This window comes from Pseudopodoces humilis, chromosome 20, assembly GCF_049639895.1.
Source record: "Pseudopodoces humilis isolate 2021_Gansu_Grassland_sample_001 chromosome 20, ASM4963989v1, whole genome shotgun sequence".
Lineage (NCBI taxonomy): Eukaryota > Metazoa > Chordata > Aves > Passeriformes > Paridae > Pseudopodoces > Pseudopodoces humilis.
The window spans coordinates 2,023,750-2,042,806 of NC_142219.1; the positions used below are offsets into that span (position 1 = coordinate 2,023,750).

Here is a 19,057-nt window from a genome sequence, read left to right on the forward strand (position 1 = left end):
TACTCGAGAACAAGCCATTCCTGCATTAATTTCCCTGCTGTGGCTGGGCTTGTTGCCAGGAGAAGGAGACTCGGTGCTTTGGCAGGAGATGCACGGCCCTGGGGCAGGTCCTTGCTCCTCTCCAGTGTCACCACACCAGGGGATTTAGAAACAGAGCTGGGGATGGGCAGTGTGGTGGCCAAGCCACGTTCCTGCCAGGCTGTGGAGTATTTGCAGGGGCTGCATCTGCAGTGGGAATTGCTCCCACAAGCAATGGGATGGAAACCAGCGCTGGATCCACATCCCATGGCTGGGCAGACACTGCTGAGGGCAGCTGGCAGTGCCAGCCTTGGGAGTCACCATCCTGCCACCATGCCAAGCATCCAGAGGCCCTGTGCCACCCTGGGGGCTCAACTGCTGTAGCCAAGGTGCCCCCTGAGGCACTGAGCCTGTGAAAGGACATGAGGAGGTTGCAGAGCTGCATCTAAAGCATCCCAGGTAGATTCAGTCATCCTGGAATGGTTTCTGGGGGAGATAGTTGTGAAGCCACAGGGTCAGCTCAGGGGACAGAGATGTATCTGCTGTGACAGTCTCCCGTTCCAGTCTCCCCTCAGAGATGGATTAAGTGACTGTTCAGTGTTCTGTGCCAGCGGAGACAGTTCCTATAGGTGGCCATCGCTCCAGGCATGCTTCTGGTTATTCATGACATCCTTGAGGACAATATAACCTCCATCTGCTTGGTATTGCCTGGAACTTCCAAAGACACTTCTGCAGGTCCAGGCTGTGACACTGCCATCTGCTGATGGGGAGCAAAGACCCAGCCTAAGGTCTTGCACATGGTATTTGAACTGGTGGTTTAGCAGCAGGAGGGCATTTTTACTGCTCCAGGATCAGGTAAGGCTCTTTCTCTGGCAAACCTTTCCATTGTTTGTTAACTGTAAATAGCTGTGGAATGAAATTCGATGAAGGCATCTATTGTTTCCTTACAGCTCTGCTTTGTTGAGTGGAATAGGGATCCCAGCCATGTGGAGTTTTATTATTATTTAATTTGTAGCTGCCCATAATCAGCAAATTCTTTTAGGTGAGGCTTTTGGCATTTTATATTCAGCATTCTTGCTGTCTGTAAAACCAGCCTAAACCTTTCCTTCTGTTCCTAAAGGCATCTAGTTTAAATTCAAAGTCCATCCATTATAACTTCAGCACCTTGTAATCCCTCAGAGATATATGCAATTACTCTCTGAAATATCCCAGGAGCAAAACTAATACCAAGCATCATCTGCTTAAATTTACAACATCCAACTAGCACAGTAAAAGCCACTAGCTTAGGGGTTAGCTCATCTGAGCACTCTTGCCAAAACACATATCCTGCATCTAATACTGCTTTTGCTGCTGAGGATTTAGCTGCCACCTCAGGAATCTTCATTGGACAGCATTCACATTTTATGGTTTTATTTAAATAGCAGGAGTGGATGCACATGTCCTTCATCTGGCATTTGGGTGTCTGGCCTGCACAACCCCTGCCCTCTCCTGTGGTGTTTCCTCAGGTTTCTTAGCCATGAACTTGTCTCCCATCCTTCATCCTAGGAGCAGTTCAGCCATGATTTGTGTCAAAAAGCTTGGGATGAGGACACAGGCACATACCCTGCAGCTGAAGCAAGCTTCTTGCATAACATGGCTTTGCTTCTCCTTTCCATTCCTTAGAGTTTTACAGCCATTTTCATCCAAGCCCATTGACTTCATCCCTATAAATCCAATGATTTTTCCATAAGGATTAGTGTCAGATTCTCCCTGCAGACATCTTGGGTCTTGGAAGACAAAGGAGTGCTCTACTAAGGGCTGGCTGGTGAGCCTGAGGCATTTACAGCAATGGTTTAAAAATGCACCTCATGGCCAGGCAGGGCTTTAGCCCCAGTGCAGCTCATCCACCATCGTGATTTGGGAAGCCAGGACACAGGAGGGATCCCAATAGTGCACTAGAATGTGGATACTTGGATATGAAATAAACATTGTGTGGGTTCTTCCTGCCTTTCAAGGCCATGGAAAAGCTGGGAGAGGAGATCCAACACCAAGGCTTCATAGCTGGGTAGAACAAGATTAAGATGAAGAGGGAAATTTAGAGCAAAGAAATGTTCAAATTGACAACCAGGGAAATCCTGAAAAGTAAAACTGCCCCAAGAGCTCCTCCTCAGCTTTTCAGCTTTCCCTGGGCACACAGAGCAGGGTTTGCACATCACAGCACTCACTGACTGTGCCACAGCCATGGGAACTGGGCTGAAATCCACAGGAAGGGATGGACACACCAGAAATGTTCCCTCTGGATGCACAAAGGGCATTAGGCACCAAGTAAAGGGATATGGAAGAGGAAGGAAACTCTGCATACATCAGCATGAGGGTTTGAGCATTTTATTATGATATATAAATTTTGTCTTCTTAAATTACTCTCTATGAGTTGAACAGAAAGGAATTATGGTGGAGGAAGGAATATACAAAAATAAAAGGATATTGTGAGCTACTGCATCACCACATATACAACAGTAAAGTACTTTACAAGCACTTAGAGAATCAAACTTACAAAAATAAAAATATGACACATCCTTATGGATTTCCACCACTTATAAGTTCTCTTCTTCCTTCTCTAACCTTCAGACACCTTTCAATCCCATCCTCAGGTCACAATTCACATGGTAGGATACTTTGCTCATTTTGATGGCCATTACAGTATCTGAAAAAGAATTAGTGCCTCCCAAGACTTATAAAATCTAATGGTTATAGAGCTTTAGGGGAGATATTCAGAACAGATCAATTTGTGAGTGATCAGGTGATCCTCAGGGAGCAGACTTTATCTGGCAGTAAAAATCTGAATATCCCACAAGAAGATCCATCCTGCCCTATAAAGCATTCCCCCATCTCCACAGAGGCACAGCTCTGTGCATGTTTGATACACACAGAAAGTGCCTCGTGAGCCTGGGGAATGCTGGTGCTCACAGACTTCAGCAGGACTGAATGACTGTGATGGAGGATGGGTCTGATTTTGTTTCAGCTCTAAAAAAGGCAAAGATGCCTTCTCCTATAGGAAAAGAGGCAGGATTAAAACCACAATGCCTAAATATCCTAGCTCACACTGTTCACACACAGAACCATTCACCTCTATGTCAGACTCACGCAGTCTTTAGTCTTCGGTTTGCTCTACAAAGTCTTTTTTGCACATCAGCCTTCTGGTGACCTTTCCCATTTTTTTTAAGTCACACTCAACATAAATAGTAAATAGCATTCACTTCTCTGACCAGCAGCTCACTCAAACACTGCTTTCAACACCCAAACACCATTTCAACAGTCTCAGAAAGTTTGCACCCAGGGTGCAAATCTGTCTGTATTTCACATTGAGGAAAGTAGAGCTGGCTTAGGAAGGAAAAAAAAAAAAAAAAGAAAAGGGCAGAAACTAAAGACAAGCAGTAAACTTTTGGTCAAAGTTGTTCTCTGCAGTTTGTGCAATGTATTCCACAGCTTCTGAAAGTTCAGTATTTGGTTAGGGTTTCATCTTTTTGGCCCCAAATGCAATGACAGCAATGCAGGCAGACCAGACATGAGCATGCTCTGTTGCATTCCAGGGCAAGAGAATCATAGGGATGAAGGGGAGAGAGACCCCCCCACCTTTGAGAGAGGGACTTTCCATATTATAAAAAACAATCTTCACCTCATCAAAAAAGATAAAGGCAGTGTCTGATGTTACCCATCAGGCTTGCAGAGCTGTGGGCAACATACACATCAGGATCCTGGGGAGAAATAGTGTGGCCACAGTCCCAGCTGTTGAAGGAAACTCACTTTTCCATGGTCTAAATTTATCATCTGTATCTTTGAGAAAATATAGAGGGACAAAGATCTGTTGGCCGAGATTAACAACACTCCATTTAAAAGAAAAGCACCTCCCTAGTGGGACTAATTGCTCCTTTTGGATGTACAAACACTCTACAGGTATGGCACAAGGCACTTCTTGGCTGCCCAGAGTGATTCTTCATTGGCAACACAAAAATACAATTCTGTTTCTGGTGTTTAAGCAAACCAAAAAAAGTCATTGCTTTTCCCAGTCGTGAGTAAGATGAACTTTGGCTTTTGGCTTTTCTACCCTTTCCTAACCCAGCCCAACAAGCCACAGGGATGGAAGCAGCAGGGACAGAGTGGGCAGGCAGGTTGGGATGTGTGCCCAGGCAAAGGTGAAGACTTGACCCTCTGTGGTTTCCTTGACCTCAGGAAAAACAAAGTCCCTTTCCAACTTTCCAGCTTTTGCTGAGAAGAAAAGCAGCTTGTGATGCACCCATGGGAGATACCATATAAGAAGGGATTTTTCAAAAATTTCTCTAGATCTCAGGCACTTGGCAATGTCCCAGTTTGGATGTGGTCCAGGGTGATAGTCCAACCATAGCCACCGTGGCTACACAGCTCAAAATGTGTTCAGCAGCCTAGAAACCCAAGCTGCTTTCTATCTTCTTTTTTTTCCCCTAACATGGCAAGACCAGAAACACTGCTTAAACTCAAAGGAACAGGAGCATGTTAGGTCACTTCTAGTGTATTTGCAGAGAAAACAAAGCATGAAGCTTCAAAGAGGTCTGGGCTGGGTGTGTGGGATGCTCCAGTGCCAAGGATGCAGCCCTGCACTGCACCCTCCTGGGTTCACATCCACCTGTGAGACTTTGCCTCAGCAGCTCCTCTCCCTGTGTGGTGAAAGTCCAGGTTGAGGCTCGGTCTCTCTGCTGGATTTGTATTTGCACACTAGGTTTTTTTGGCTTGCTTAATTTACTGTTGCAGCTGATATTTAGGAAACAGAACAGTGGACAGAGTGGGCAGAAACCTGCAGCCTGTAATGATGAAAGGGATTTTTCCAGGGAAAACCTGTCCTGCTCAAAGATCAGCATGATAAGAACAGCAGCTCTGTGCTCGAAGCAGGGGAACAATCCAGCTGTTAAAAGGAGCAAAGCCCAATGTGTGGTCAGAACAGGGAGTCTGGCATCCCCTCGGCTCTGAGGTCAGCCTGTCTCTATCAGTCCACTCTGTCATCGTGCAGGGATCTCCTGGGTGTGAGTACTGGCTTTGCTTTTGGACCTGGATTACACTGCTGTCAGCTTGGGAACCTGCCCCTTGGCAGACTCTCAGGGATGCAGGGCCCTCCACGTGTGCCCAGGGAGGCAGAGGGGTATTTCTCCTGCTCCCAAGGCTCACTCAGCAGCCTGTGGCCAGCAGGACAGACCTCAAGATGAACTAGCACAGAAGTGCCATCACTGGCCACACCACACTGGGACCACTTTCACCCAAGCGCCAACTCCCTGCTGCCTAAACCAACTCTCCTGTTTGCTGGAGCTCTGGGGAGAAGTTGCTTCAGGCATAATAATTCCTCTGGAGGCACATGCTGCTTTTCCAGGCTTTGATGCTGACAGACAGTGACAGCAGAATCTGACCAATAACAAATATAATCCTTGTTTGTGTTGCTGTAAAGAATTCAACAGTAGGTGGAAGCCTTGGAAATCCTTTGAGAGGTTTCTTCCTACCAAGTTCTAACTCCCAGTAGAGAGGCAGAGTTCAGCACTGCCATAAAACACATCTTTCAGCACTAATGATGCTTCAGCTGTCAGGATTGAAGTTTGTATTTAAAGACTTTATATTTACCTCTGGTGGAAAAACTGCTACATTTTAAACAATAGAACTCTGTTTCATAAAGGTCACAGTTCTGGTCACATTTACCAACTGCTCTTTGAAACTGATGGAAAAAGTATCTTTATATGTCACTAATTTTATTTTTTTTTCAAGTTTTTCAGACTTTTTTTTTTTTTAATCTCAGTGGGTTTGTGCGTCAACTGTTCTGGGCAATCAGCTACGTCTTGTTGACATTGTTAATAGGCTTTCTGACTTGGCTGCTCAGCTGTGTTCTGAAATAACTCCATCAGACTCACAGCAAGTCAGGAACAAAATGGAAAGTTTAGAAGAGAGAAAGCTGGAAATTAATTTCCAGAGCTGTGTGGTTATTTCTAAGTCTGAGCAGCATGCAAAAATTCTTGGTAAGATTTTTGGAGACAATTCCCTGCTATTTTCAAAAGTTCTATGTTTGTGGGAATCCAGACTCTTGCAGATTTTCAGCAAGAGACCAAAGTGAAGATATACCAGGAGATGGGATTCATGAGTGAGGAATATTTTACCTTAGGATGGCTGCACTGGCTCCTGCTCACTGTTTCTTTGTCTTTTGCAGACAGTTCAGCTGCTTGCAAAGTACCTGTTTCTAGTGCTATAGCCTGGCTGATTAAGGAAAACCTGGATGGATTTGGGCTTCTCAATCCTTCAAGCTATGCACGGAGAAAGTTTGGCTGCTCCTCTACAGGCAGAAAAGCTGCCCATGCCACAGCTACAGAAATTATTGAGAGGGTGAGTTAACCCTGCCCTGGCTTCAAAGAAGCCAGGGAACATCTTCCTGCTCTACACTCCTCTCTGCAATACAGCCACACCCTGAAACTCAGAAGGGCTGCTAGTGCATACAGATCCCTTAAATAAGGTGTTAGAGGCAGTGAACAGCATGGCACACTTGGTCTGACAATACTTTTGATAAAAGGGCACTGGGCTCCTGAATCTCTCAGTCACTTTTAGAAACTTGCCCTTCAGCTGTTCATTTTCCTCAGCCTCCCTACTTACTCCTGGCTGGGCTCACAGAAGATGTGTCTGTGCATCAGAGCAGGCCTTTCTCCCATCTCCTGGTTGTGCTGTGCCTTGCTATGGTATACAAACATCCAGCTGCTTGCAAGAGCTGGGGAACCTGTTTAAATCCTTTTTTCCTTGGGGTGACAGTCTCCACTCCTTTCAGGAAGTGGGGTGACTGCAGTGCTGTAATAGGGCAGCTCTCACTCAGATGAGCTGTTGGAGCAAGCTGTGATGTACTGGTACAAATAACCACCTCCTCTACATTTCAGCTCTGAAAGAGATCTGGCCTGGGGTGGGCTGGGCTGACCAGACGCTGGCTCTGCAGTCGGTCTTCCCTTTGCAGGGACCAAAATAGCTCTGAAGCTTACAGTGACTCTCACCTATGTGCTAGACGAGACCTACAGAGCTCACAAGGCATCATTCTGCTATGGGTAACAGGGTCCTTTGTCATCTTGATTTCATCTAAACTCAAGCCAAAAATAGATATGCTCAGGGAAAAAAAACCAAAACCAAACCCCAAAATAAAATCCAGATCATGAATGTCAGGAACGTCGCATAGTACAAGCCAGCCTCTCACTGATCAAAACCATCCTGTGCCCAGCAAGCCTCCTCCCAGCCAGTTCAGCCTCGCCCCAGAGCTGTTCTGCAGCCATGAATATTCAGTTGCCACCGAGCAAGGCCCAGGCAGAGCGAAGGCCGCGGCCTCCCGGGGGTCGCGCGGTTGCCAGCGGCGGGGCGGATCAGAGGCTCTCGCTGTACATGACGCACGGGTTGGTTTCCTCGCAGAGTTCCAGCTGCACGCTGGAAGCAAACCAGCGCTTGGCACAACCCAAGCTGTAGTTGAGGGTGGTCCGGTAAATGTTCTTGGCACGCTTAGGGAAAATGATGGTCGTGCTCTGAAACCTCACCGGCTTCTGGCGGGGCTCGAAGATCAGCTGGGACTTGTAGTTCCGCCAGGTGCAGTTGGGAGCAGCGATGATGGTCTCGCTGTAGGTGGTGACGGTGGGGATGGGGCCGTAGAAGATGTCATCCCGATAGTGCTTCTCCGAGTCGTACTTCACCTCGGAATTGCACCTACGGAGGACAGACAGCAAGGTATGAGGAGCACAGCCCAGGCAGCAAAGGAGGAAAGACAGGCAGGACTCTTCTCTAACCCTTCGAAGCTGGCAGCATTTGCCACCTCTTACTGCACAGACACTGGGGCAGATGCCAACTCCACAATCCAAAGCCTGGATGAGCCTTCCTAGAAGAGTACTCTGTCCTGCTGGGGAATCTTGTTGGAACCCCACTGTGAATCCATCCTGGCATTTCTGCAGTGTGGTCATACCAGGGCAGAAAACACCTTTGTTGCACAGGCTGCAAGCAATGTTCTTCTTCCTCTGGTTTTCCTCATGGGTCCCACTGGGGCCTCAGCTCAGCCCTGAGAGCTACACTGGAGGCAGACAAACACCCTGTAATGGACCTGTCAAGGCTGTTCGTCTTTATTCTCTATACCACCTTGCTGTCATTGAACAAAGATGCCCAAACCAGCTAAAATCTGAGTGCTGGGAGATGAGGTTGCTTGTTGGAGCCTACAAAAAAATCCAAGCAGTGCTGAAAGAGCAGGTAAAGCAAATGGATATTGTGGGCTATGGCTGCCCAGACACTGGTGTCAAAAAGAACTGGCCACCTGAACTGCCAATAGATGAACCGCAAAAGGTAAGATGTCACGGCCCTGCCTTTTTTCTGCAGTCATCCAGAAAGGATGTGCAGACACCGGGCCAGAAAAAGGGCTTTTTCTGCAATCCCTAGCCATGGAGAACAGCAGGATTTCCACTGGTTTTCCCTGCTCCCCAAATGCTCCTCCAGCAATCAGCAGCCAAGGAATGTGCAGCTCCACGTAAAAAAGATTAAAAGCTGGGTGTGTGCTTGTCATTACCTCCACCCAGAGGGGGGCTGACTGATTGTGCAGCACGTGTAATCTGAGCTGCTGTAATGTATTTTGCACAGCTAGGGTGTAAGCAAGTCATTCAGCACACATAAAACAAGACTCCGATGTAATCACCATAAAAACATGCCCGCTGGCAGTTCCTCAGCCAGCAGCTATTTACTGGGGTACATTTCCAGAGAGACTTTTGCGTAGGTTTGAGGGGGTTTACAATCCTCCCACTGTCCCTGCCCCAAGCTGTGTGTAAGTGTTCCATGCTGTTTGCAGGGTACATTCCACATCAGCAAAAGAGCAAAAGAAGAGCAAAGACCAACATTTATCCATCGGCCACAGCACCAGCCCCACAGGAGGGCAGAACATCCCCGTCACTGGCTTGAGGGACCATCTCCCCACACGGAGGAGCTCATTCAGTCTCTGTGGGATGTCTAATGTTGGTTTCTCTGTGGCAAGAGTGAACAAAAACAGGTGGCAATTAGAAGGGTATTGCTTCTTCTGAAGATACAAGTCATGTGGGAACAGTATGAAGACCATCAGATTACTTAGTGGAAGCCATCAAGCCCACAGACGGTAATGGTTTTCTCTCATAGCCTTGGATTTTAGCTGGCCTTGGAAGGAAAGCTGCCTTCTGTTAAAACTCCCTCCAGTTCTTGCCTCCTCCCCTCTGCCTGTGCTGCTATCGGTGGCTTTAACTCAGGAATTACCCTCCCATCTGTCCTTCCCTTTCCACCAAAATAACCATGACTCCAATTTGTAAACACATTTTAATTTTTGGCAGAAGCACCAGAAAAAAGACAGAAATCCCCATCTACCCACCCAATCCCATCTGTACCTGATTTCCTGCACGGGCTCAGGGTTGACCTCAATGCTTTCTCCAAAAAACACTGGGTACATTCGAGGCCTTATCTCTGGCATGGACGGGTTCAGGAGCAGATAAGGCATCTGCAGGGAAGGAGAACACAGCAAGTGTTGGGACACGACAGATGGGGCTGGCACAGTTCATAACGTGCTGTGGCTGGCAGCTGAGCAGCCTAACACACCTGGACTGTCCTCGCCTACCAACACCTCCCTCTGCCCCAGCACACCTCCCAGGTACGTGACTGTGCCCACATCTCTGTCACTTCATGCTGCAGTATCTGTTTGTCAAAATTTAACCTTGCCTTTCCTTCTTCCTTTCTTGTTTCTCATAGGAATTGCAATTGTTTTCTTTAGCTCTGATATTGCCTTTACTGCTTACTGTTTCTAAAACTTAAGAAGTCAAGTCTTAGAAAGTCAAAGTCAAATCAAGACTTTGAGTAAAGTGATTCAAAATGTGTCAGCATGGAAAAGTGCTCCATGCCTGACCTAACAGCAATAGGGCCTAAAGCTTCTGACTTGAAGGATGTAGGTCTACTGAAGTGAGACGTGTATATGTATTTTTATAGATATACATACAAATGTGTACATAAAATCATGTATCCCTTGCAACAATCCAGCAGAGGAAGTGATAGACTTGTTGTTCCTGAAGTCTACGTGCCAAAAATGTCTCTTGTGCTCCAAAGGACATTCTTGTTAACCATAAAACTGAGGGTGGGGTGAGACACTGGGGCACCTTGTGGCCTCTGCAATGCAGGAAGCCAGTTGCAAGCCAGGACTTTATAATGAATGGAGCAGCTCCAACTCTGGACACCAAAAACTGGATTTTTAAGACTGATTGCACCATGAACTTACTCTGACAAATTGTCACAGGCCAGCCTAGGCTCCCCTGCCCACCATTAAATTACTAATCCCACTTCTCTATACTGGAGTGCCCCTAAACACCAGTTCCCACATATGGAGATCCTGTGTCTGGTGCCTGGACCAAACCCAGCAGCTAATTCAGCCTAATCCTGCCCTCCTGGAAAAATGTCACTGCAGGTTTCAGTCTCTGCCACTACTTTTCTGTCAGCAGATATTTATGACGCACAGGGACACAGGATCTCTTTAAAGGAGATGGCTGGCAGCCTCTGTGCAGGGTCTGTAGATGGCTAGTTGAGTCTGCTTTCCTCTGCTGGTTTGGGCCTTCTGCCTCAGGCTAAGACAAAAAATGTCACTGCTCCATCTGAATTTGCCAAATTCTGCGTCCCAAAGCCACAAATATGTTTCTTCTTTTCGTACTGAAATACCCCTGCATTTTGCAACTGTGTAAAGTTGTACCATAAAGTAAAATGGCCAACTCCTCTTTGTGATTGAATATTTCTGTTCCATTGTCAAAACAGAACAGTATCTGCATAGTTATGGAAGGAAAAAAGAAACAAAATATATATGTTCACCCTCCCTAGCAAACACTGGCCAAAAGGCGAAGTTCATTCCTGAATTGCTTTCAACACTCTTGACAGGGGAGGGCAAGGGCAGTCTTTCTGGTCATAAATAAAGCTCTTTGCTTCTGAAATGTGAATTGTTTACATCAGACAAGCCTCAGTTCACAAGGGTGCAGATGTCCAGCTTGTAACAGTCTGCACATGGCCAGAGCTCTTTCTAAAGACATTTTGTACATTAGAAGAGGTTCATTTTGGGTGCAGGAGTCAAACACCATTTGCACATGCACGTGAGCTTTGTGAACAGCAGGCAGGCCGCCCTTTGGGGGTTCACCTGCAGAGGGATGTGGATTGAATGAACTGGTGAAGGAAACAAGGCTTGGGGATACGTGTCCCTCCTTTAAAGAAGCAATTTCAAAGAAGTGCTTCCAGGCAAACAAGCCTTCACACTTCTTGCTAACAAATGCTGACACTAAGTGTGCTCCAACCATCCCCAGGATGCAGGAGATGTTATGAAGTCTTTCCTGTGGCTTAGCAGGAACATTGCTGGGGCATCTGGCCCCCAGCGTGTGCTTGGGAAAAGCCTTCCCAGCCCGCTGAGAGCCGGGAGTGCCACTCGGTCAGAGCATGGGCAGGGCAGCAATCGCGTCTGTGGAAAGCACAAGTCCCACAGCAGGGAACAGGAAACAAGAACACGCTGCAGAAACACCACCAGTGTGCACGGAGAGACGGAGGCGCTGGCATGCATCACCGACGTCAATCGGAGTCAAAAATTTGCTGCTGAACTTGGTGAGAACAGGATTAAGTGTTCTCCAGGTTAGTTCTGGATGGGGCAGTGATGAGAGTATTTCCATTGTGGGTTACAGTTAACCTGCTCTGGGCAGGGAAGGGTGGCAAAAGGCATTTCACATGCTGTAGACAAGCACCAACCTCAGACCTGCAAGCTTGGCTTAGTTTAGAAAGCTGGAACAACTGTGAACATTGGGCAGGCCAAAGCCAGGATTTCTACTGCCTGTCGAGACCATTACAGACTCAGACCTCTCTTCTGTGAGCTGCTGCTGAAGTAACCTGGAGTTCTGCACATGGAATATGTAAATAACTTACAAAGCATGGCCTAAAAATAGAGATCTCTAAGACCCTGCAGGCTGCTCACCAAACAGCAACTGATTTGCTTGCACAGCATGAAGGGGTCACTAAACAGCAACCACAGGTTTCACACAGCAGCCACTGAAAGGCACTTCAGGTGACATTTTGTTTTCCCTCCAGTAATGTTCTGAAATGTCGGCTCCTGCAAGTCACCTGGAGCTGGGAAGCAAGGAACAGGGGATATGAGCTTTCCAAAAGATTTGTCTTTGGGCCTGAAATGTTATATGCTTGGCACATGTCAAAAGCTGGCTTTTTGGCAAGAGTTTGACACCAACTCCTTCCAATCTGCTTTAAGGAAGAAAAAAAAAAAAAGTTCTGCCTGTCAAAAAAATACTGACTCAATTATTTTTCCTTATGAACAGGAATGGCTGAAAGAAGAGGAGCACTGGACTGTTGAGCTCCCTTGAGAAAATGAGGATCCCTGGCTCGTTTCTAGGAATCACTTGGTGATCTCCAGACACTCCACAAATAAGGTAGGTTTCTGTTATCCTGCACTATGGATAGCCTGGCAGGGAGCAGAGCTTGCTGCACACTCTTGGGGGTCACTGATGGTGAGGAGGAGAAGCCCACATGACTTTAGACCAGTGTGTCCACGAGTAATCCATAGTTGAGGTCTGTCTATCCAAGGGTTGCTGTGCTGGAATGCTGCAGTGGGGACCTGATTCATCTGTCCCCAGTTACTGGAGCTGTGCTGGTACTTACCAGATGCAGCTTTGCAAAAGACACCACAACCCTGTCATCTTTAAGGACAGAAGGAGTCTGGTAGGCAAGGAAGTTTGAGAAGATAAAATGAAAGATACCAGAGATATCAAAAAAGCAACTCCTATCAAGTTTACGACTTGATCCAAGGTGAATATTAGGCAGTAAATGAGCTATTATTTTTATTTCTCTTCCAGTACATCATTTGTGTCAACCAGCAAAGAGTTACAGTACTATTAAAAAGCTGAAGAGCTTTCTTGTTTGGCTGCATTTTTCCCTCTGCCTTAACTCTGATGCCTTTCAGGCATGTAACGGCCTGGGTAGCTAAACTCTGCTTTTTGCTAGTAGCAGATAGATAAACACAGATAAAATTGGTTGCTGAACGGAATTAAATCTACAGCTCAACGACAGCATTGACTGTTCCTCAGCTGCCAAATTCCAGGCAGCAAAGCAAGAAAAAGGAAAGGAAATTAACGTGACTTGAAATAAATAAACCCCCAAAACCTTTCCCCAGAGAGCACAAAGAACCAGAACTGACCGACTCCTTTTGCTATGGTGATTATATGGAAGGCACTAAGATGTGGCATTAGATCTCCAGGGACCGTAAGAGGAAACAGCTTTCCAAGTGTCAAGGCCACAAACAGGATACAGCTTCCCAAATTCCCAGCTCCTAACTTAGCTAGGGCATAAGCAAATCTCTCACCACATTTTCCCACTATGGTAACATGTCAGGTCCATGAAAATGTCACTTTACTCAGCTGTTATTTACAGCTATAATGAAAGATCTGGCTGAGTTATTTGACACACATCTACATTCTCCGCTCTAGAAGATAAGCAATATTTGTTTAACAGACCATTTATTTTCCCAATATCTGCACGTATTGCACATTACGAGTAATTTATACTAGAGCCGGATGAGATTATATTGGGAGGTGATAACAGTAAATGCAAACCTCAGGTAGAAAGCAGAGCTTTATTATTTCAAAGAATTACATCCTTCCTGCTTATCTACTTATTTTATTTCAAGTGGGAAATGCTGCTTTGCTTATTGTCCACAGGGTTACATAGGGACACAATGGAAATTCAACAGCTAGAAGACATCTATGTCTTTCATCAGAGCCACACTTTTCAGAGCAGATAATGAGATCCTGGTGCCTGTTTCCCTGATCTGCCCAGAAGGGACATCTGTCAGATGAGGTGAGGCAGATCAAGTGAGGCCCAGAGCCATTCCCTGTCCTTCAGCAAGGAGGAAGAGGAGCGGGTGCATATCCAGAACTGGATGGGGCTGAGGGACAGGCTACAGCCAGGTGGGATTAGCCTTTGCCAGGAGAGGACACAGGCATGGAACTGAAGCTGAGGGAATTCCTGCAGGATCCAGCCCTGTGGGAGTGGCTCAGAAGTGGGTCAGGATGCCAGGCTGCCAACAAGCCCTGAGGCAAACCCTGCTGCGGTGCCAGATGGGTGCCTTGCTCCCCAAACCAGCCTGGGGCTTCCCCAGAGCTGCCTGGACCCACGTGGCCTTGGGAGTCACGTCCCCTGCCTCGTGTGTGGGCTGCAAGCTGGTTCAAGTCAGGGTGCTGGGCTTCCCTCTCACGTGTGCTTTCACTGTAGATGTTGGCAGATATGGAAATTACAAATGGAAAACTTTTGATGGCCATGCTCCACACCCAGTCCCTACAAGACATTCCTGAAGCACTTACAGTGCAGGACAAGATGGTGGCTCTGTGACCCAAGGGGTCTTCAAAATGCTGCATGTCAGGAAGAGATGTTCTAGGTTTCTTGGTTTTGTGTTTGTTTTTTTTTTTAATATGAGCCATTAATCCAACAGGGTTGGCACAAATGCTGACTTGGACCATGTTGTTGGGACCCCGTTGTTGTCTGTGACGGCTGTGCCAAGGGGTAACATCTCTTTCTCCGTATTTGAGATGAAGCTGGAATCTCCTCCCACCACCCAAGAGTGATTCTGAATCATTCTTGCTGCTGAATGTAAGTAGAAATTCCATACAGATTCACTGGGATATAGTCCCACAGAAGTCACTGCTCACTGAGGCAGGCTGAGTGCACAAATACTTAAATCTTACAAAGTAAAAGGAAGTCACTGCAGTGGGAAAAGCTTCTTTCACTGTTGGGAAGGAACATAAAATCTGCTGCTTCAAGAAGGCACAATGGATAGTTCTGCAGATGAATGTGAGTTTGATGTCCCCTGATATCCATTAGGAGCTGTGTGATGAATGCAAAGCACTTATTTCAGCACAGTCCAAAAGCAGTTCTTCTAGCCTAAATCTCTATCCCAGGGCAAGAACTCCAGGGAAAACTCTAAGCAGATATGGGTACTTTGATGTCATTTCATTCCCCTGCTTTCAGCAACTGCTTCTTTGTGCATATTATTAGGGATTTATTTTGTTGTACTTCTGTTCCTTTTGACCCAGCTTTACAGATACAGTCTAGAGAATTCAGTAACCCAAGTTGTAAGAATCAATTTAATAATGTTTCAGATTTAAAAGGCAGAACTAGGTAAAAGTCACCTTCTATTTTCCTTAGGATATTTGCACTTAAGCAAAAAACACTTGACAAATTCCCTACATGGACTTTATTTGAAGAAATAAAAGCCAATTTATCCTGCACTACAAGTAAAATGAAAAAAAAAAAAAAAAAGCCCTAAATGGTGTTGAACTTGTGGTATTTATGACTCTGGCCCTAAATTGCCTTTCATATTTTCTTGGATCCCAAAGCTGTTCCCAAATTGGCTGGTTAAATGTGAATAAATGGTGCATTGTCTTTGAAACAAAGTTGTGCTTATTAAAGAGCAGAGAGTTTACTTTTTCAGAGTCACAGTTAATAACACAGAGCAGAGAGAGCACAGATTTTACACACAAGAAAGTCTTCGATAAGGGCTTGCAATCTCCTTTTAGTCTGCATGAGAAGGGCTGTCCTAAAGCAGAAAAATTTTGTAACATATTTGTGAAGCTGGAGCAAAATGCAGAAGAATGCAACTGGGTTCAGACTGGTGGTTTGATAGTTCTGCAGCAAAGAAAAGTATGATACACTTCACTCTGATCTGGAATGTTGTCTCTTTCACCTGACAGCAATTTATTGTAAATGTACTTACTAGAACCTTGTCTGTTGGTGACTGAGCTTATATATGGTTTTATAGTATTCCAACACAAAGAGTGCAGGTTGTGTTCCTGGCTCCATCACGTTTATAAGCAAAACAAACACTAATATAACAGGCGATTAAAACCAGCATTTCTTGGTGTGCAAATAGCTGCAATTATTGATTTGCCAATTCTGCATGCTCTGATGAACAGCAGAGGAATAGACTTAAACAGAAGCACATTCATGGGTTGCATAACTCCTCATAGATCTGCAAGCCCTTGTAAAATGGCAAAATTAAAGCTAATTAGACACTGCAATTTAGAAGTATGAAGCAAGCAATGCTCTCCATATTTTTCCTGCTTTAATATCAGCTGCAAGTACAGTATTTGCACAGTGGAAATGAGAGGAAGCGAAACTCTCTGTAGTCAAATAGAGTGAAAATTCCTATTTACTTCATTATTTTGCAGTCAACCCAACAGAGTTAAAGAGCAGAGCCCAGCATCACTCCAAATAATACAGTCCAACTGATTTCAGCATTTGGATCCCTGCAACCTTCTGTACCTGTTAAGAGCACGGAATTCCATAAATTCCCAATGTATGGAACCCATACTCTAAGTAGGAGCCCGGGGTTACCCTTGCAATGTGATACAGAATTTGGAAACATCTACAGTGTGAGCTTTTCTGAAGTGTCTAAAATGTTCATGAACGATCAAAACAATTGAAAAACTTAATTTTACTTTATAGAGATCACAGGAATAGCTTTTTTCCCCTGTAGGAGTCAAGCATTAAAACTCTCACTCCTAACAGCCCATGAACTGAAATAAATTTTCTCATGTTTTTTCTTCTTCGATATCTAAGGACTTTCTTGGATGGTGTGGTGGCCAACTGTCATATGACTGGATTGGAGACTGTCACATCCCCATTTACAGAGTTTTTGCAGACACCTCCACCCCTGCTGTTTTCTGGTCCAGCAGCCTTCACTCACCTTCCTCCCCCATTTTATTTTACAGACACACAGCAACAGCCTGATCCTGCCAGCCGAATCAGAGGTGCGTGGGTAACTTTGTACAGAAACACTCCCATCGAGATGGCACACACGCCCAGGCATCTGCAGGTAGCGCTCCGTATCAGGAACTGCAGCGTTAGCAGGTTTGAGATTTGACTTTCATAATAACACCTCACAACCTTTCCCCTCTGAGGAGTTGTTGTTCATGGGGAAGGTTTTGGCATGTTCAGGAGTAAAAGGCAGTTTTCAGTAACATGCTCAAAAGGCCTTAGAACTTGAGAAAGTGCGTGAGGGTATGTGGAGTCATTGCAAAATGTCTCTCTGGGAAAGAAGTCTTTGAATTGTCACTAAACCATAGGTAGATAAATTTTTCTCATGGAAAGATTTTGCTGCAGTTTTCATTCCATATAGAAGCCAATTAACCACACTGAATACACCTACAAACATCTTTTATAAGTGTTTAAAAAAAATTTTAAAGAGCCCTGGGGAAGAACTTTCATCATCTTTAAAAACCTCCACTACCATTGCTTATGCTCTGAATGTTGTGTTTTAAAAACGAGTTTTATAGCTCAGGGATAGAAATAAACAAATAAAGCAAAATAATAGTCATAATAAATCTACCCAAATCCTACTCCATATTCAACCACTTCACTGGCACTGCATCAGGCTGACCGAGACCTGCAGTGCTCTGCCAGCTGTCTGAGCTTACAAACCACTACCCCCGGCTCCGCTCGGCCGCCAGCAGACAAACCTTTCGGGCAGGCTCATGCCACAAAGCTCCGCTCCAGCAAAGGGCAGAGACACACAGCCCTTCCCAAACCCTGTCCCGCAGAAACTCCCCTGACACGCATTCCTACCCTGCCCCAGCTAAAGGGCACTTTTGTCTTTTTTGTGGGGCTTTTTTCCAGGGCTCCAGCAAACGTGGCTCCATGCTCCTCACAAACCAGATGTGGGATGCCAGGGTGTAATGATGGCTGGGAGCCAGACGCCCCTGCCTCGGTCCGGATGGATGCAGCTCCAACCTGTACCTATCAGGCAGAGCAGCTTCACTGAGAAACAATTACACTTTTCTGTTCCGAAGGTGGCCAGGAGAGTTTGGTTCAGACTTGGATTTCATTCCCACACCGTCGTTAGAGTTCACCCAGCCAAACTGCCAGCACTGTGAGCGTATCCAAAAACCCTGCTCGGCACTGGGCCAAGCTCTGCCTGGCACAGCAGCGGCGCTGCCAACACCGGACTGCGGCTGCCACGGGCAGCCCGGAGTGTCCCCGGCCGGCGAGGGAGGCACTGCGGGGAAACTCAGCCCAAGCTGCCCAGGCTGTGGTCACAGGCGCCCTCCTGCCTGCCCCCCGCTCCGGGGCTCGGTCAGCCTTTCCCCCGCGGGGCCCGGAGAGGACAGAGCCCGGTGCCCGGGTTTGGCTCTTACCACTTTGCCGTCCTTGGCCTCTCGCCGGTGGCCCGGGGCCGGGGGGTCCGCACCGCCGCTGCCCCCTGCTCGGCCCTCACCGGGCGACAGGGAGTAGAAGGGGGGGCTGGGGCTGGGGGGCAGCCCCGAGTCCGGACTGTCCAGCAAGCCTTCCCGGCTCTTCTCCTTCAGGCTCTCGTCCATCCCTTGCAGCTGGAGGTGACCTACCATGTCTGGGGGACAGCGAGGGGGCCGCGGCGGGAGAAAATCCTCCAGCGCCGCCCGCCGCGGAGGGAGGGAAGGGGAAGGGAGCCCGGGGGGCCCCTCCTGAGTCCCGACCGCCGCTACCAGCCTGCCGGAGCCCGGTGCTGCGCGGGGCAGCGCCAGCATCAGCCAGACCGGGGTGTCCCGGCCGCCTCCCCTCCACCGGCCCTGGCCCTGCCCGCCCGGCCGCCCCCGCCCTCAGGCGTTCCCGGGGAAGGGAAGCGAAGCCCGATCCCCCCGCCCAGCCCCGCGGGGACCGGCCGAGTACGCGCGGCAGCGCCCGGGGCGGCCCCGCCGGCAGGGGGCGCTGGGCGCGGCGGGGGACGGGACAGGGATGCACCGCGCTCGTCCACAGCCTGCGCCGCCCGCCGCCTCTCGGCGGCTTATTTATCCGGAGAGGGTGGGAGGGAGCGGGGGAGCGCCCTCCCCTTCCCCCGGCCCCCCAGCTCTGTCCCGGCCGCGCGGTCCCGGCCGTTTCCCAGGCACGGAGCTCGTTCGGCGCCGCCCGCCCGCCCTCTCCCTCATGAGGGGACGGGGCAGCCCCTGCGCACGTCCGGCCGGAGAGGGGTGTCCTCACACACCTA

At 47.6% G+C, this 19,057-nt stretch overlaps 1 protein-coding gene and 1 long non-coding RNA gene across 2 annotated transcripts; one reads left to right on the plus strand and one right to left on the minus strand.

Annotated features, from left to right (window-relative positions):
* Window positions 1–7,394: 7,394 nt before the first annotated feature.
* RFLNA (refilin A) lies at window positions 7,395–18,599 on the minus strand. The gene is made up of 3 exons (XM_005524227.3): window positions 18,231–18,599; window positions 9,414–9,523; window positions 7,395–7,731 (listed from the first exon to the last, which is right to left on the minus strand). The coding sequence occupies exons 1-3, from the start codon at window positions 18,597–18,599 to the stop codon at window positions 7,398–7,400; spliced, it is 813 nt and encodes a 270-aa protein (XP_005524284.2). The 3' UTR covers window positions 7,395–7,397.
* On the plus strand, window positions 14,562–17,943 carry LOC148182735 (uncharacterized). Its single transcript, XR_015774207.1, has 3 exons — window positions 14,562–14,688; window positions 16,809–16,947; window positions 17,713–17,943. It is a non-coding gene; the product is annotated as an uncharacterized LOC148182735 (long non-coding RNA).
* Window positions 18,600–19,057: the final 458 nt, after the last annotated feature.

What these genes read in the sequence shown, in the direction of transcription:
- RFLNA (XM_005524227.3), bottom strand. Translation starts at nt 18,599, where the DNA reads ATGCTGGCGCTGCCCCGCGCAGCACCGGGCTCCGGCAGGCTGGTAGCG. An exon ending in AGGCCAAGGACGGCAAAGTG is followed by an intron (nt 9,524 to 18,230) that starts GTAAGAGCCAAA and finishes CCTTCCCTGCAG; the next exon opens with ATGCCTTATCTGCTCCTGAA. An exon ending in GAGCCCGTGCAGGAAATCAG is followed by an intron (nt 7,732 to 9,413) that starts GTACAGATGGGA and finishes TGTCCTCCGTAG; the next exon opens with GTGCAATTCCGAGGTGAAGT.